This window comes from Trichogramma pretiosum, unplaced genomic scaffold (genome assembly GCF_000599845.2).
Source record: "Trichogramma pretiosum strain Unisexual culture from Peru unplaced genomic scaffold, Tpre_2.0 scaffold47, whole genome shotgun sequence".
NCBI lineage: Eukaryota > Metazoa > Arthropoda > Insecta > Hymenoptera > Trichogrammatidae > Trichogramma > Trichogramma pretiosum.
In genome coordinates, this window is record NW_019640859.1 from 1026781 (window position 1) to 1041854 (window position 15074).

A 15074-nucleotide genomic window follows, 5' to 3' on the forward strand; every position below is an offset into this window, starting at 1 on the left:
TTGAGATTTTTGACAGGCTGCATCGGCGGCGCGAGCGCATTTTCTCAATCATCGAGACCATCGTCGCATTTGTGTTTCGATTCGCCTTTTTTCATCACGATTGTAACACACTTGCCCTCATTGTCGCGAAGCGTGTTGGAGTATTTAGCGCGTGTCGAATGATACTTGTGTTCATTTTGTTCGAAAAGGAGTTGAACAAATGCATGTGAATTGAATGAATTGTAATTTAGGCAAAGGATAATAAGTGAATAAGCCAAAAGATCTTAAAGAATTGAGTGAGTCGAAGATTAATATTTCCTAATCCAGTAAAGAAGACTATTGATTTTTTATAAAAAAAGGAACAAACAACTTCTAAGAGTCAATCTGCCAATTTTTTATTCATCGAAATTTACAAATTCGCTGGAATAATGGGCTCCACCACGGTAAGTAATTTATTCTACATCATACGATTCTCGCTCCGTAATTCTGTAAGCCGAACCCGAGAACCTGTACTGTAAATAATTTCATTTTTTATCATTTCATCTTTATTATAATCAAAATTAGCTTCATAATAAGATGAACACAAAAAACTAAAGTTTATTTAGAAATTACCAGGAACCTGCCCAGTGCAATGCTCGAAACAGTCAGTTTATTTACATGCTAGCACAGCGCATTGTATCGGTCGCGTAACTCGATGTTTTGTTTTTTTGAATTTCTCGCGAATCAAATAAGTATCTTGCGCACATGACAGTCGAAAGCAACGAATTAGAATGTCGAATCAAAATGATTATACTTTTGTTTTTTTATGTATGTTACAGACAAGTCAAGGCATTGGAAATTATTGGAAGAGCAACGTGTGGATGGAGATGATAGCGAATGATTTGTTCGTAAACGATGATGCTACGTCGACGCCATCGATGGAATGTGACGATCAGCCTTCTTACTCCGAACTCGAAGTACAGAGTTTCGTCGAAATCCAAGAAGAATCGTCGTCGCGTCGCGCCAAAATAGACGACGACGGCGGCAGCGGCGGTGTCATCGGGTCGATATTTTTCGACGATCCTGATTACACTCGAACAGACGAAAACATCTGTCCCGCTGTGGATTTGAGTAAATTGGAACTCAATAACGTTGACACCGATCTGGAAGAGTTACTCAAAGATTCGCCGAGCGAGATGCTGAGCCGCACGGACGACGTGCGCCGCGTGTACTCAAACAAGCGCAAAGCTAATTCCACGCACGATTTCTTGGAAATGCTAGGCTCGACGAACGATGTATTTCGCGATGATTTGAACGTCGATCCCAGCTCGATCGTCGCTACTTCGACTCCGAAAAAAATGAATTTGACGGAAACGTCGAATGAAACTTTGATCGAGCCAATGTTCAGCGGGAAAAAAAATTTATCGATGACGGAGATCTTGTGGCAGAGATTGTGCGCTGACCGCAGTATTGATTCTCTCGATTCTATCGATCCGTCGTCAATATCATGTGGCTGTGAAATCTCGGCTGCTTCCGAAAATAAAAAAATCGATGATATAGCGAACGATAAGGTCGACACTTTTGACTCGAAGCAGTTACAAGAGCAGATTGATACAAATTTATACGAGATAATGATCCCATCTCCGTTATCTTTGTCGGAAAATAAATCAAATCATATTTTGGATATTGATGAATACTTACCGGTATCGACCACTTCCGATGAAGTTGTTAATCCCAATTACCCAGGAACGATCGAACAATCAATTTATCAATCAAATTTATTTTCTGATGAGTCTGTGCTGCAAAGATTTGGTGAGAGATTGAACAAATACAAAACTCAGAATCAACAACTGCACTTTGATACTGATTGGGAAAACGAAATCGACTTGGTGTCAAGAGTTTCGAAATTCATTCAAAATCGTCTGGATAGAAAGTCGGCGAATGATGTGGATCAAGGATTACTTCCGGAAAAAAATTCAGAGGGCAAAGTTAGCACGAATAATACTTCTAAGATCAATGAATCGGCCGAGTCGAAAAAAGGAGATGTATCACAAAATTCGCAAGAGCCACCAAAAAAAAAATATGCAAAAAAATCTCGATTATCTAATGATAATGTATGTAACAATAAGTCACCAGTTATTACAGATGAAAATTTTGAAGATGAGCGTCGCATAACGAGACAGTTCGTGAAGCAAATTGATGATGTCAGGAAATCTTTGAAAAAAATCGATTATACTCCCGGGAGATTGGTTTGGGCTCACTACCGATCTGTATGGTGGCCTGGTATGTTATTTGTATTGTAATTTTGATCGATTAGTTTTTTTAATTATCATTTTGTTTTAGCGATAATAATTCGAGCGGAAGACGCTGGCATGGTTTCTACGCCGAAAAACGTTTGGGTCATCTGGATTGGCGAGCTACTCATATCCAATGTAAGAAAAAAATGTTACATTTTTCTATTTTAGAAAATTTAATATTATAAATTAATTTAAATGTTTACAGATACCCGAAAAACACATCGATTTATTTTCGGCTGATATAGTATCAAGATTTGATGTCTTGAGTAATAATCCAAAAGTCAAGGATAGCGATAAAAAATTTAAAGATTTTGTTTGTTACAGAACTGTACAGGTAATGGGAATTTAATTTAAATAATTAATTAAATAAAATTATAAAACCAATAATAACATTTAAATTCTTTTTGCAGTTATTGAAATCGCGTTTCTCTAGTGGACCTCTCCAGAAACCATTTTCTTTATGGATAAAATGCAACGTTTTATCGCATAAAAATGAGTGTAAGTTTTCATCATTTATTTGTTAAACCGAATGTTGTTTTAAAACAATCATATTTCATTGATCATTCAGTAAATCAGCTGATTTTCGACCCATATCCCGATGATGTTATTGAGAAATTGAACGAATTGAAAGAATTAAATTACCGCAAAACTCAGCAGTATCTCAAAGAGCAAGAAAATGAGCGTACGTTTTAACTCGATACAGTTGTGAATTTCCTATTTTTAAAAATATTTTATGCTCGTATAATCTATTGATTTTCTCAGGACTCAATAAAACATTAGAAGTAAAAAATGTTCAAAGAAAAAAAATCGAAAAACCGGAATTCATCGGACCAGGTGGTATCGACATTGCGGATCAAAAACCGGGAATGATCGTTTGGGCCAAATGGCCTGGATACAGTTATTGGCCATGTAATTTATATTGTTTCATTGTACGTTGATTTTCAAATGTAGTATATTTAAAACTCGTTTCATGTAACAGGTGTAATTATGGATTATCGGCATCTTAATAGAAAACAGCCAAATATAGCGCATCAATGGGTAATGTGGTATGGTGATTTTAAATATTCTCAAGTAAGTTTCAATCAATTTAATTCATTCATAATTAGTAAATTAAAATTTTTTAAATGTTATTAGGTTGAATATCGTCAAATATTAATGTTTCCTGCGGGAATAAAAAAAATGGCAGCAAAAATACAAGAAATGAAAGATGACCTTTTTTGTAGAGCAGTTTTGCAAGCAGCTAAAGTAACCCATTGTTAGACAAAGTTATGATAATATCGATTTTCTACATTTATAATAATTAAAATATTTTTAGGACTATTCTGCAGTATTAGACTATCAATCAGAATCTTGGAAAATTGATGATGTGATAAATATTTTCCTTAAATCTAAAAAAGAAAAAAAATTAATAGAAGAACGCTTAATAGAACCTAATGAAGAAAATCTATTTTCTGAAACAATTAAAAAACAATTAAAAATACAAATCAACGACCACCCTGATAGCGGTGAAAGAAAACAACAAATATTGAAATCAAGTATGTAAAATTAGTACATCAAACTTTTTTATTGGTTAACAATTAAATGATAATATTTTTTAAATTAAGGTAATATAAAACTGGCAATAGAATGTAAACTATCTTTAGATTCGTTATGTATGATTTGCTTTGAAGATAACATACATTTAGAGAAGCACCCATTTTTCAAGGCTTTTTTATGTGACCCATGCATGGTATTTTTTATTTAGATTAAATTATAACTTTGGTATTTTTTTCTGTGTTAATTTAAATTCATAGACATCTTTTATTTTTAGGAACAATTTGAACCGAAAATGTTTGCTTATGGAAACGATGGAAAATGTGTATGTTTGCAATTTGAAATAGAAAATTTAAGATTCAAAATTAAATGTATAATGATTTTTATGAAACATTTTTTCAGTTTTATTGTACTCTTTGTGGTTGTGATGACGTTGTTGCAGTTTGCGACAATATAAGCTGTCCAAGGTATTAATATCTGCATTTATCAAAATATGTTACAAAACTTTGTTGGCTTTTAAGTCAAATTGAATTCTTCTATAATGGATTACAGAGTTTTTTGTACAGCATGTATCAAGCTAATTATAAGTCCAGACTGCGCTGATGAAATTTTACTGAAACAACCATGGAATTGTTATCTTTGTGATTCAAGTCAACTTGAAAATAGTATTATGAAAATGCGAAAAAATTGGAGAAAAAGATTGTTTTCAATATATAATTCTAATTGTAATGATGATAAACAAACAAATTTTCAGCACATCAATAAAGATACAAAAATTAGAGTATTATCTTTATTTGATGGTATTGGAACCGGTATGTAAAATCACAAGTACGTTTAATTCAAAATAGAATTGTCTTATTTTTTAATATTAAATATTTTTTTTAGGTCTACAAGTTTTAAAAAAATTAAATGTCAACATTGATTGTTATTATGCTAGTGAGATCGACCCTGATTCAATGAAAGTTAGTTATTTTAATCATGGTAAGAAAATCATTCAATTAGGAGATGTCAGAGATATAGATGAGAACATGATTAAAAAGATAGCTCCCATTGATTTATTGATTGGAGGATCTCCATGCAATGAATTGAGTTTAGCTAATCCAAAAAGGAGAGGACTAGATGGTAAAGTAAAATATATTATAGCACTCAAAATTTTTTAACTTTCTTTTTTTAAATTAAAAAACTTTTTTATTAGATCCTGAAGGAACTGGTGTACTTTTTTATGAGTATGTGAGAATAAAAAAACTTGTTGAAAAGCATAATAAAAAGCGTCATTTGTTTTGGCTTTTTGAAAATGTTGCATCAATGCCAAAAATATATAGAACTAAAATCAGCAAGCAAGTATTAAGATAATTTTAATTTTAATTATATACTTATTCATGATACTTATTGCACTTATATTTTTTAGAAATTTAAAAAGAGAGCCTAAATTACTTGATTCAGCAGATTTCTCAGCACAGCATAGACCAAGACTTTTTTGGGGTAATTTACCATGGGGACCATACGAATTGAATGATGTTAAATTACAAGATTGTTTAAGAAAAGAATGTAATCGTCAGGCTTTGGTGAAAAAAATTGCGACTGTCACAACAAGATCAAACTCACTCAATCAAAGTAAATATGCTTAACTTTTAAATTAGATATAATGTTAATAATGTACCTATTTTTACCCTACTTTTACCTAATTTATTTACAGCAAAAGAAAATATAAAACCAGTGCTAATGGATGGTAAAAAAGATTCTCTTTGGGTAACCGAGCTCGAAGAAATATTTGGTTTTCCTATTCATTACACGGATGCAAATCTTCAAAAAACAAGACGACTGCAGCTTCTTGGTAAAGCTTGGAGTGTACAAACACTTTTTGCCATACTTCAACCAGTTTTTAAATTTTAAATTTTATTGAAAGCATTGAATCAGATTTTTTTAAAGGATGCTCTCATTTGATTGATAAAGAATTTTTTTTAAATTTGAAAATTTCATTTCTAAGGAATAAAAAGAATCTCGTTATTTTAAATACTGTAAAATTTTGTACACCATAGTTTTCATAGAGTTTTAACTTGGATATTTATCAAGACAATTGTACTTTTGTGTGAATGCTTAATTGTGAATAATTTTATTGTCAATAGCTAACTTTGAAATATTTACACATAAAACAGTATAATTTTGTTACTTTCACCTCGAATCATTTACACATTTCCAACGTCTAATTTTCATTATCAATGTGTATAAATACATTCGCTGCAATTCTAATCTAAGCATTATGCTCGCACGTCGTCTACGTCGCACACGCAGTCGTCACTCGATATTCTGACGCAGTGTGCAAGTATATAGCATGTATGCGTCAGTCGACAACGTAGCTGTCATTATCTATATTTGTTTTTTATTCGAAGCGTCTGGCCGTTGTATTCCCAATCGCGCAGCACCAAAAAAATTCCCCGCCATCTATGAGCAAATTCTCGCACTCGAAGCCAGAGGGGGACAGTGCTAAACGTCATAATGCAATATGTGCATTTGGCAACATCCATAACCTTAGTAATTTCGTATGTGCGATGACGGGTTGATCAATTTTTTTTCTTCTGCTCGAAATTGAGTTTTAAATGTCTTCTAATAAACTAAGTATGCACGACAGACGCGACCTTGAGAAATTCACAAAATTTCTCGCGCTAAAATGCGCTCAAATAATTGTCCAGTCTCGTCTTGGGCAAAAAGTGGACGTGAAGTGCAAACCGTTGGGAACAGATTGGTTCAATCTGGCAATACAAGACATTCCTGAAGTTTACATGGAGGCAAAGAAAGCACTATGCGAGGACATCGTTTCGTCATCTCTTCCATTGTGCGTGGAAATATCTCTCAAAACGGCCGAGGGTGACAGAATGGTACTGGAAATGTGGAATCTTGGCGTTTTTCCAGATCGTTGTGATCACAATGTCAGGGTCACTCATACAATTTACAATAGAATGAGTATGCTGTTGAAGTCACTCTTGAGTATTTCAAGAACTACTCCTGCCTACAAGTTGAGTCGAAGACAAGGAGCAGACTCCTACATAATATGTTATCGGATATTCATGGGCGAACCTCAAGTTCTCAATCTAGGTGATAATTATAAGCATCTTACGGTTGGACAGGTGCCTACACCAGTGGGTATGATACAGTTGTCAGTGTCGTATAGAACTAAAATGACTATATCTCCAACGCAAACTGGTAGAGATTCGATTATGTTGAAAAGTGATCACTTTCACACAGATTTAAGTCCTAAACATGCACGATATCAAAAAACACATGATAATTCTAAAATGTCAAGAGATACTACTATAATTAAACAAGGAGCTTTTGCTGATAGCACTCACATAATGAAGATCAGTGATGATGCAGATCTTGATATACCTTTTAGTTCATTATTAATACATCCTCAAACACCATCACCTAGTCCTAGCACAATTGTTCCAACAGTTAATTCAAATACATCTGGTTACGTTGCTGATTCTGGAAATGGAAACAGTCCACTTTCAAATGAAAATACAACTATAAAATGTTATTCGTCTAATAACTCTAGGAGGAACTCTAGGAACAGTATTACAATGACAAGTGCCTGCGATGGATTTATTGTTGTGCATCATGAGTGCCCCAAAACAATTGAGATGCCCTTCAATACTCAGAATAGCGTTGAAACTGATTTAGCAACTTTTTATAAAGATTGTCAATGTGCACCACAATTGCAAGCATTTAGTGAAGAGCAGACAGTGGCAGAACAAGTAGGCGATTTGACGAAACAACTTGAGGCCTTTGAAACAAATATGCAGCAGTATGCAGATTTATTGAAATCACTCAATAAATCAGAAAATAATAATTAAATATTATAATCATAGTTGGCAACTGAAGGCAATCATGGGTTTATGAACCTAATTCATGTGTGAGTATTAAATGAGGATTTTTCAAGTAGTTTTTATCTTTAAATCAAAATAACTTATTGCTATACTATGAACAAAAGTTTTATCCTTTTAATTTGTTTTTCTTGCATATCTTATGCTCTTTTTAGCTTTGTCTGATGCTTTTCAGTGCTTTATTGTATTTTTAATATGAACAGCTTTTTATTTGTAAAAAAAAAAAAAAAAAAAATGAAAAAGAAACTGCCTTGTCAAAAGTAAATTATTTTTGTAAGTTTAATGATAAAATATGAGCTTAAAATTTGCCAATTTATTGCATAGAATTGAGTATAACTTAATATTCTTATCTGTATAAATTGAAATAAAAATAAACAATGATTTTTATTTGCAGGATATCAGTGTACATTAGGATTGACGCTATATTATCAGAAATGGGTCATTCATTTAATCATGAAATTAATTATAACTTTAATATACAAATTGGTCGCATCCAAAGATAATCATATCATCATTTGGTTGATACAATTCCGTTGAAAACAAAATTGCTGAGGAATCCTGAAAACAGTCAACAGAGAAAAACTGTTGAAAACTCAGTTACAAAGGTAGATTGACGACAGAGAGTAAGACTTGATACACGAGGAAAAGAAAATGCTTGATGTATTGAAATTGATCATAAGTAAACATTGAAACTCATTGTATTATATACCATGACACATAAAATGAATTCTTTGTATAATGCTATCGTTTGCTGAAATCATGTACTTTTTATTATAAAAACATTGTATAGTGTACAAAGTTGTAAAAATGTGTATAAAATTTGTTTACTCAATGGAATTAAAGAATATTCATTCTTATCTTCAGACTTTTTATACTTTACAAAAAAGTACCTACGACAATCTTCATTTATTAGTTTTTATATTTATAAAAAATCGAGCAACGTGAAAATTTAAAAAGAAAATTAAATTGACCCATTTTGGGCATTTATTTATCAGCAACCATCAGTAAACTGTGATACTAATATGTATCACATTACATGAGGAAGTATTGCTTATATAATTACATATATTTTTATTTGTTTTACCATTGTTGATAAATATAATTTATTTATTATAATTAAGCTGTACAATATCGTTTTTTTTACTGTAAAAAAGTATAAATCATTTTTAATCATATGTCAATTAAAAATTAATTATAAAATATCAGTTACAAATTTGGTTTAATTAACTGCATTTTTGACACTGATTTGATCGTCGAAAAATATAAAATTGTTTACTTTTGTTATTTAATCCGTTTTCATTGATCTTGGTACAAAGTTTCACGGACGCAACTGAAAAATATTATAATCAAATTATAAATTTTGTAAATTCAAATCAAAAGTCTAAAGGATTTATGGAACTGAAATTTTAATTTTAACGTGTTATATTTTCGGTAGTTTTTTTTTTAAATTTCTAACACTCGCATAATTTTCTTTAAAAGTTATTAGAAAAGATAGTTTAGATATCTTCCAGTAACTCTTAATTACAATTTCACTCAAACATCGGTGTACATTTGTTTTCCATCTTCGATAGTGCTTGCTAAAGCACAGCTGTAGCAAGTACCATCGAGAGTAAAACCGACGATACGCGCCGGCGATTCGTATGCTATACGGAAAGGAATGCGGCAAGCTCGCAAAGCTCAAGACTTTTGAATCAGGTAAAAAATAGTAATAATGATAATGATGAAATTAGATCGAGTTTGGAATGCAGCTCCCGGAGAATCAGGGCGAGAATCTCGGTATCCAGGAATGTACTCGTCGATGTCTGCCGAAGGTGCATCTGGGTGAGATGAGCGCGAGCAGCGCCAAGACTGCGCCGAGGACCGAGACGCCGCAGAGCGCCCCGGCCGTGACATCGTGCAGAGGTGTGCCGGGGCGGGGGGCCTTGGCGGCCAGTAGCAACAGGCCGGCGCAGCTGAGCGCCGAGAGACCGGCAAGGCCGAGTCCCGTCCAGGTGCGACGCATGCTGCGGCACGCGCCGGCCACGGCACAGCAGGCGCCGCAGCTTATGGCGCTGTCGAAGTAGTACCTGGAATTGAAAAAAGAGGACAGGTGTTAAACGATTGCATATACTGATCGCCGGTAATGATGGTGACGGGCTTTTTAATTGATGTTGACGTGAGCGCGCGAGCACGCCGAGCATCTGTTTTCGAGATACAAGCGGTAACGACCGCATAAATGTATGTTATCTTTATTGTTGAACAATAGTAATCGATGACTGTACAAAATTCAAGTGTTTAGCAATTCGAAAAATTAGCATATCGTGATCCGTGCAAATGTTTTGAAAAAAGTTCATTGACAATTAAAATTAACACGTACCTCCTTCCCTGAGCATATGACAGGTAAATGCTCAAACCGCACGTCAGTACTCCGACTAAGAAGAGTATCAAAGGTGCATTCTTGCGATCGGCCTTTTCGGTCGCGCTAACGAGTGTCGTATTGGCTTCGCTCGTTGGTGGTGACAAAGGTGGTACCTGAAAAAGCAAATAGTGAAAATTACAAAAAAGTCCTCTAGCAAGCGTGCCGATTTTTCACGTCAAAACACGTCTTAAGCAAAGACTCACTACCGCTGTTCGGGCGATGAAGGCGCTCTCGACGCTCTGATAGAATCCCGAAGCCTGTTTCTTCCTGTCCCCATAGATGACCTCGTCGCTGAGGCCCTCGCCGTGGTATCTCACCGCGCCGTTGCTCACCGGCGTCTGTTGCTGCAGCTGTTGCTGCTGCTGACGAGTCACCGGCGATCTGCCGTAGGGCGTCTCGGCGTTGAGCGGCAGACAGCGACGCGCCGAGGGCGTGTGATCCTTGTTGGGCGTGGAGGTCATCTGCGGGCCACCCAGGCTACCGGGACCTCGTCGACCGGGCGACAGCGGAGTGTTGCCGCCGCTCTGCATCTGGAGCTGCTGTCGCGAGGCGCTCATCGCCCGGTGGGCCGCCGCCGACGAGGGCGAGCAGCCGGGCGTGAAGGCACCGCGAGGCGTCGTGGGCTGGTGCACCGGGACCTGCTGCTGCCTCGGCGACTGCATGAGCATCGGGTCGGTGGCCGGTCCGCCGCGCGGTGTCCTCGGCTTCCTCGGCGTAGTCAGTATCTCGTGGAGCTTCTGCGTGGCGAGATTGTTGGAGCCGCTGCCGCGCGGCGGCGAGGCGACCAGCTGCAGATCGGCGGCATTGTTGCGCTCCGGCAGGCTCGGCGGTGGATCGTCGTCTTGCAGCGGTATGCTCGTGTATCGTCCTGGAATTTTTTTTCATTTAATTTTTTTTAGTGCAATTAAAATATTATTACGTACACGAGGAAATTATGACAAAGCAGTCTCGCGAGATGGTGCATCGCATGGTGTGCATAAGGTACGTGTTATAGAGTTTGCGTATATAAGTAAAAAAGAGTGCGCGCCGCGGCTCGCCGTGTTATTATCTCTCGTCGGCTCGCTCCTCTCACTCACTCTTCTGGCGCAGCTCAGCTCGCTCTCGCGAGTCGGGGATCGCAACAAAACGCGCGCGCGAGGTTTCGCGTGAGGCAGAAAGTGAATGACGCGCTGATTATTATATATGACGGCAGGTAGACGTAGTATGGGTATGTGTGTGCTGCATGTGTGTGTGTGTGGGTACGTTCTTATAACACTTTTTTTTCGCTATCGATCGTGGGAACGGGCCCCCAATGCAGCCGCCGCGGCGCAGCTCAGCTGAGCTGTGTGTGTGTGCAATTGCCCTCGCGTGGAAAGAGATGTAATTTATCATCGATGTATCGCTTACGTATACGTATGTGTGTGTGCGCGAGCAATTACCTCTAGGTGTGCTGATCTGTCTCCTCGAAGCGTTGCCGAACTTCTCGTCCATCTCGTGCCAGGGCTGTCGCACGGGACTGGCCTCGGCGCCGTCGGGCGCCTGCATGCTGGCGTACCTGGCGTCGGCCGCCGTCCTGTACGACCTCACCGAGGCCGTCCTCTGTATGGTGGTTGTCGCCGATCTCTGCTGGAGCTGCTGCTGCTCGACGAAGGCGTATCTGCCCGCCGTACTGTTGTTGGCCTGGACGATGCGGGGTTGTTGCTGTGCGGGTGCGGGTGGCGTCTCGTCCTGGATGTACTCGTAGCGATCGGCTGCCAGGGGACGATTGTTGTTGTAGTAACGCAGCCGATTCGGCGGCAGACTGCCGAAGCGTTTGTGCGAGGAGACGCCGAGCTCGGCCGGACTCGGCTCGGCCTCGTCGATGTAGCAGTAGCGATCGATCGCGGCATGGCTCGTCTGGTTCAGGTTCGCTACGCTGTTGTGGCGCAATTGTTGCTGATGCTGATGCTGCTGTTGTTGCTGTTGAAGATGCTGCTGCTGTTGCAGTTGTTGCAGTAGTTGTTGCTGCTGCTGCAGCTGTAAGGACGTATGATGTTCCTGTGGCTGCTGTGTCTGATGCTGTGGCGGCTGATGATGATGATCGTTTTCCGGACTGTTGGGCACGAAGGCGGGATTCGTTTGGCCGTACTGTGGCTGAGGTTGGGCTACCAGGCTCTTGTTGGCCGGCATCGGACTGTCGTGCACATCTGGCGGCGGCGGCAAGTCATCCACCTATTTAAACATAGCCAAGATTGTAATCACTTATGCATACATAAATGCTAATACCAAATTCAAATAGAAATATATTATGTGCGGGGGCGTTTTACTTTTGATTTTAGATTATAGAACGTGTAGCGTATTGGAAAGTTGCTCTTGTTCAAAGTTTATGTACGTGTGGGTTGCAGATGACATATTCGAATCAATGCGCGTGACATTTCGTACATTTTTTCATCGTTCGTATGCGCGTTTAATACGATCGATTGCAAGACTTGTGCGAATCATCGATCGATCGATAAAGCGAGAAAGAACATTCTTTGATTGGCATTTTGTGTCGAGTTCATGCAACGCGTCGACGCAGCTCGTGTACTTTTTTTTCTTCACTTCGAGCACAAGGATGTCATTCAACTCATTACGATCGTAAACAACGAGCCGTCGAGAGATCTCGTAAAGTGGTTCTTCGGACGCGACGAAATTCAGCCGATAAATGTAACGCGTAGGCGTGAGACGGATGAAACAACTTGTCTCTCGCTCCATCTTTCTTCGAGAGAGAGAGCCATAAGTGCAACGACAAACGAATTCGAGTTTTCATTGTTGTTCGAACAAGTGACTAATGCGAGCGCGCGTGCACATGCACACACGATGACGAGTGCTCCCGGCGCGTCGACATCGAAGAAAGAGAGAAAAAAGGCAATTTTTTTGAAACGTCACTCCGAATACTTTTGACACGTTGCACGCGTGAATTTTTACTCCAAACGTGCGCGCGGATCGTCAAAACAATGATACGAATTTCGTCTGTCACACCAAAACACGGAAAGACCCTGTATATGTGTGCTACTATGCACGACTATGTATTTCATTTCGCTTGAATTAGAATCGAGATGTCACAAAGTAAACAACGCTCGTGTGTACTTTACGATTAGAAACTTATGTACAGCCTGTAAAGTAATACACGGAGCAGCACCTGGGCTTCGATGCTCCGAATATCATAAGCATGTCGCGTGCTTTATCAACTTTTCTCACGATCCCCGCGTGCCAGTCTGCCGCCCGCGCGCGCGCGACACATCGTCCCCCATGATTCCCCCTTATTTGTTACGCGTTACAGCATTGAAATAGGTACACGGAGGAAAAAAAATAAAAATAATACAAGATTTTCTCTTCTCGTCTTTGTCTATATATAGCTTATCGGCTTTTTGACATAATACCATTCATTAAAATTAAGCATTCCCCAAGAAAATTGACAGCTGGCTCGCGCCCGTGACCCTTAACACATTTTAAAATCTACTACATAACGGCATGGATCGTTGTATGTATAAGGATTCAAGCATTAGATCGGTGAGAGTAAAAGCGGCTCGTGCGCTACATATACACAAGCAATGCGCGTCTAGCATACACGTGTGTGTGTATGTATGTGTAAGCACATAAGTATATAGTCATCCCCTGCCTCTCGGACGCCGCACTGGGCACCCCTTATTTTTACTTGTCAACGTATACCCTACCTATATATACAGTGCCTTTGAACAGAGAAAAAACCGTTACGAAACGCAGCCGTGGTGGTGGCGGCGGCAGCAGTGGCAGAAACGCATGAATGAATATGTTTCCCTTTCTTTTTTATCTAAGTATAGGTATTTATCATTGAATCGATTATGGGATGTTTTGTTCACTATATAACTATGTATAATTCAACTTGAGTCGGAGCAAGGCATTGGCTGCTGCCACTGCACTCTTTTTTACTTATCGCTCGCGCGAGATCGGAAACTCGTTGCCCGATGACGACCGGTGCTCCGCGCGCGTCCGATGATTAGCCATGTCACGTCTTATAATTGCTTTGATCAACGAGAGTGAGAGAGAGAAAATGAAAAGAAAAAAGAAAGAAAATGCTGAAAACGAGATTGGTTCTCGGAGAGATTTCAAGGCAGCGCTTTATATTATTTTATTTCTCTAACGGGCGAAAGTGCGTAGATTTTTGCCGCGCAAAAGCGCGTGTCAGCTGCTCATCGCTCCTTGTGTACATCTATACAGACGCACACACGTATAAAAATACCTATGTGCAAAAGACAGGCCGCACATGCGACCACCTGGCGGGGCGTTCAATGACGGAGCCCTCATATATATTCCAATACATTACACGTTTGAGCACGCGCCTGCATCGGCAGCAGTGGCAGCGGCAAATCATCGATCAAAAAGAAACAACGCGAGAGAGAAGCAAATATATAAATAAAATATGTATATCTCACTTGAAATTGCGGAGGCGGTGGCAGGTCGTTATCGTTCGCTATGTACTCGGATTGCCGGCAGAACGACGGGTTCGTGTAGCAGTGCGACTGGTTCGGGTCCTGTCTCATTTGGTTCTCCATTGTTTCTTTGGTATTTGTGTGTACTTTACTGTTATCTTATTAAAATAAGTATATAATTCTTCACTCGAGCTCTCGTCCAGCTCTTGCAATCGGGTAAAAACAAAAAGTCGTCGAATCGCAACAATAATAAATTTCGAAGCTGCAGCGAGAGATTAAAGTGGTATGAAAATTTCTGTGCTTGACTGTGAATCGTTTCACTTGCTGACTAGGAGGATCGTAACACTGCTAACGTAGGTCGTCTGCCAGGATGGCTGCTCGAGCGAGTAGTAGTTGACGTTTGGCTCTGGGTCCTCCTGCACGAGATGATGAAGGCGATGACGACGGCCGATCGTCACTGGGACTCGCGGTAGCTCGCCGTCGTTGCTGGGCTCGTTAATGCTATTCACTTTTTCTCCGCTGCTCGGATACTTGCGGCACATTATGATCGGTCGACCGATCGGGTTACGCACAGATCACTCATTTAACGCACTAACTC

At 39.1% G+C, this 15074-nt stretch overlaps 3 protein-coding genes across 6 annotated transcripts; 2 read left to right on the top strand and 1 right to left on the bottom strand.

Annotated features, from left to right (window-relative positions):
- The first annotated feature begins 34 nt into the window (after window positions 1-34).
- LOC106654357 lies at window positions 35-5723 on the top strand. 3 transcript variants are annotated; one of them, XM_023463671.1, is made up of 18 exons: window positions 35-422; window positions 798-2241; window positions 2302-2390; window positions 2461-2589; window positions 2666-2753; window positions 2824-2937; window positions 3018-3164; window positions 3235-3326; window positions 3390-3500; window positions 3571-3790; window positions 3860-3984; window positions 4066-4113; window positions 4191-4255; window positions 4341-4600; window positions 4674-4910; window positions 4984-5125; window positions 5197-5402; window positions 5485-5723. In XM_023463671.1, the coding sequence occupies exons 1-18, from the start codon at window positions 408-410 to the stop codon at window positions 5679-5681; spliced, it is 3729 nt and encodes a 1242-aa protein (XP_023319439.1). In that variant the 5' UTR covers window positions 35-407; the 3' UTR covers window positions 5682-5723. The 3 variants fall into 3 exon arrangements, with proteins under 3 accessions (XP_023319439.1, XP_023319438.1, XP_023319440.1); XM_023463670.1 differs by lacking the exon at window positions 35-422 and having other exon boundaries at window positions 671-2241; XM_023463672.1 differs by lacking the exons at window positions 35-422; window positions 5485-5723 and having other exon boundaries at window positions 671-2241; window positions 4984-5129; window positions 5197-5292.
- A 420-nt stretch (window positions 5724-6143) lies between these two features.
- On the top strand, window positions 6144-8418 carry LOC106654412 (autophagy-related protein 13 homolog). Its single transcript, XM_014374260.2, has 2 exons — window positions 6144-7698; window positions 8064-8418. The coding sequence occupies exon 1, from the start codon at window positions 6386-6388 to the stop codon at window positions 7637-7639; it is 1254 nt and encodes a 417-aa protein (XP_014229746.1). The 5' UTR covers window positions 6144-6385; the 3' UTR covers window positions 7640-7698; window positions 8064-8418.
- A 464-nt stretch (window positions 8419-8882) lies between these two features.
- On the bottom strand, window positions 8883-14622 carry LOC106654403 (putative uncharacterized protein DDB_G0291608). 2 transcript variants are annotated; one of them, XM_023463649.1, is made up of 5 exons: window positions 14480-14622; window positions 11486-12257; window positions 10274-10935; window positions 10026-10180; window positions 8883-9735 (listed from the first exon to the last, which is right to left on the bottom strand). In XM_023463649.1, exons 1-5 carry the CDS (start codon window positions 14597-14599, stop codon window positions 9429-9431), a joined length of 2016 nt encoding a protein of 671 aa, XP_023319417.1. In that variant the 5' UTR covers window positions 14600-14622; the 3' UTR covers window positions 8883-9428. The 2 variants fall into 2 exon arrangements, with proteins under 2 accessions (XP_023319417.1, XP_014229732.1); XM_014374246.2 differs by having other exon boundaries at window positions 10271-10935.
- Window positions 14623-15074: the final 452 nt, after the last annotated feature.

What these genes read in the sequence shown, in the direction of transcription:
- LOC106654412 (XM_014374260.2), top strand. Translation starts at nt 6,386, where the DNA reads ATGTCTTCTAATAAACTAAGTATGCACGACAGACGCGACCTTGAGAAA.
- LOC106654403 (XM_014374246.2), bottom strand. Translation starts at nt 14,599, where the DNA reads ATGGAGAACCAAATGAGACAGGACCCGAACCAGTCGCACTGCTACACG. An exon ending in CACCGCCTCCGCAATTTCAA is followed by an intron (nt 12,258 to 14,479) that starts GTGAGATATACA and finishes ATGTTTAAATAG; the next exon opens with GTGGATGACTTGCCGCCGCC. An exon ending in ACAGATCAGCACACCTAGAG is followed by an intron (nt 10,936 to 11,485) that starts GTAATTGCTCGC and finishes AAAAAATTCCAG; the next exon opens with GACGATACACGAGCATACCG.
- LOC106654357 (XM_023463670.1), top strand. Translation starts at nt 750, where the DNA reads ATGTCGAATCAAAATGATTATACTTTTGTTTTTTTATGTATGTTACAG. An exon ending in TTTGTTACAGAACTGTACAG is followed by an intron (nt 2,590 to 2,665) that starts GTAATGGGAATT and finishes TTCTTTTTGCAG; the next exon opens with TTATTGAAATCGCGTTTCTC. An exon ending in CAGTTTTGCAAGCAGCTAAA is followed by an intron (nt 3,501 to 3,570) that starts GTAACCCATTGT and finishes AAATATTTTTAG; the next exon opens with GACTATTCTGCAGTATTAGA.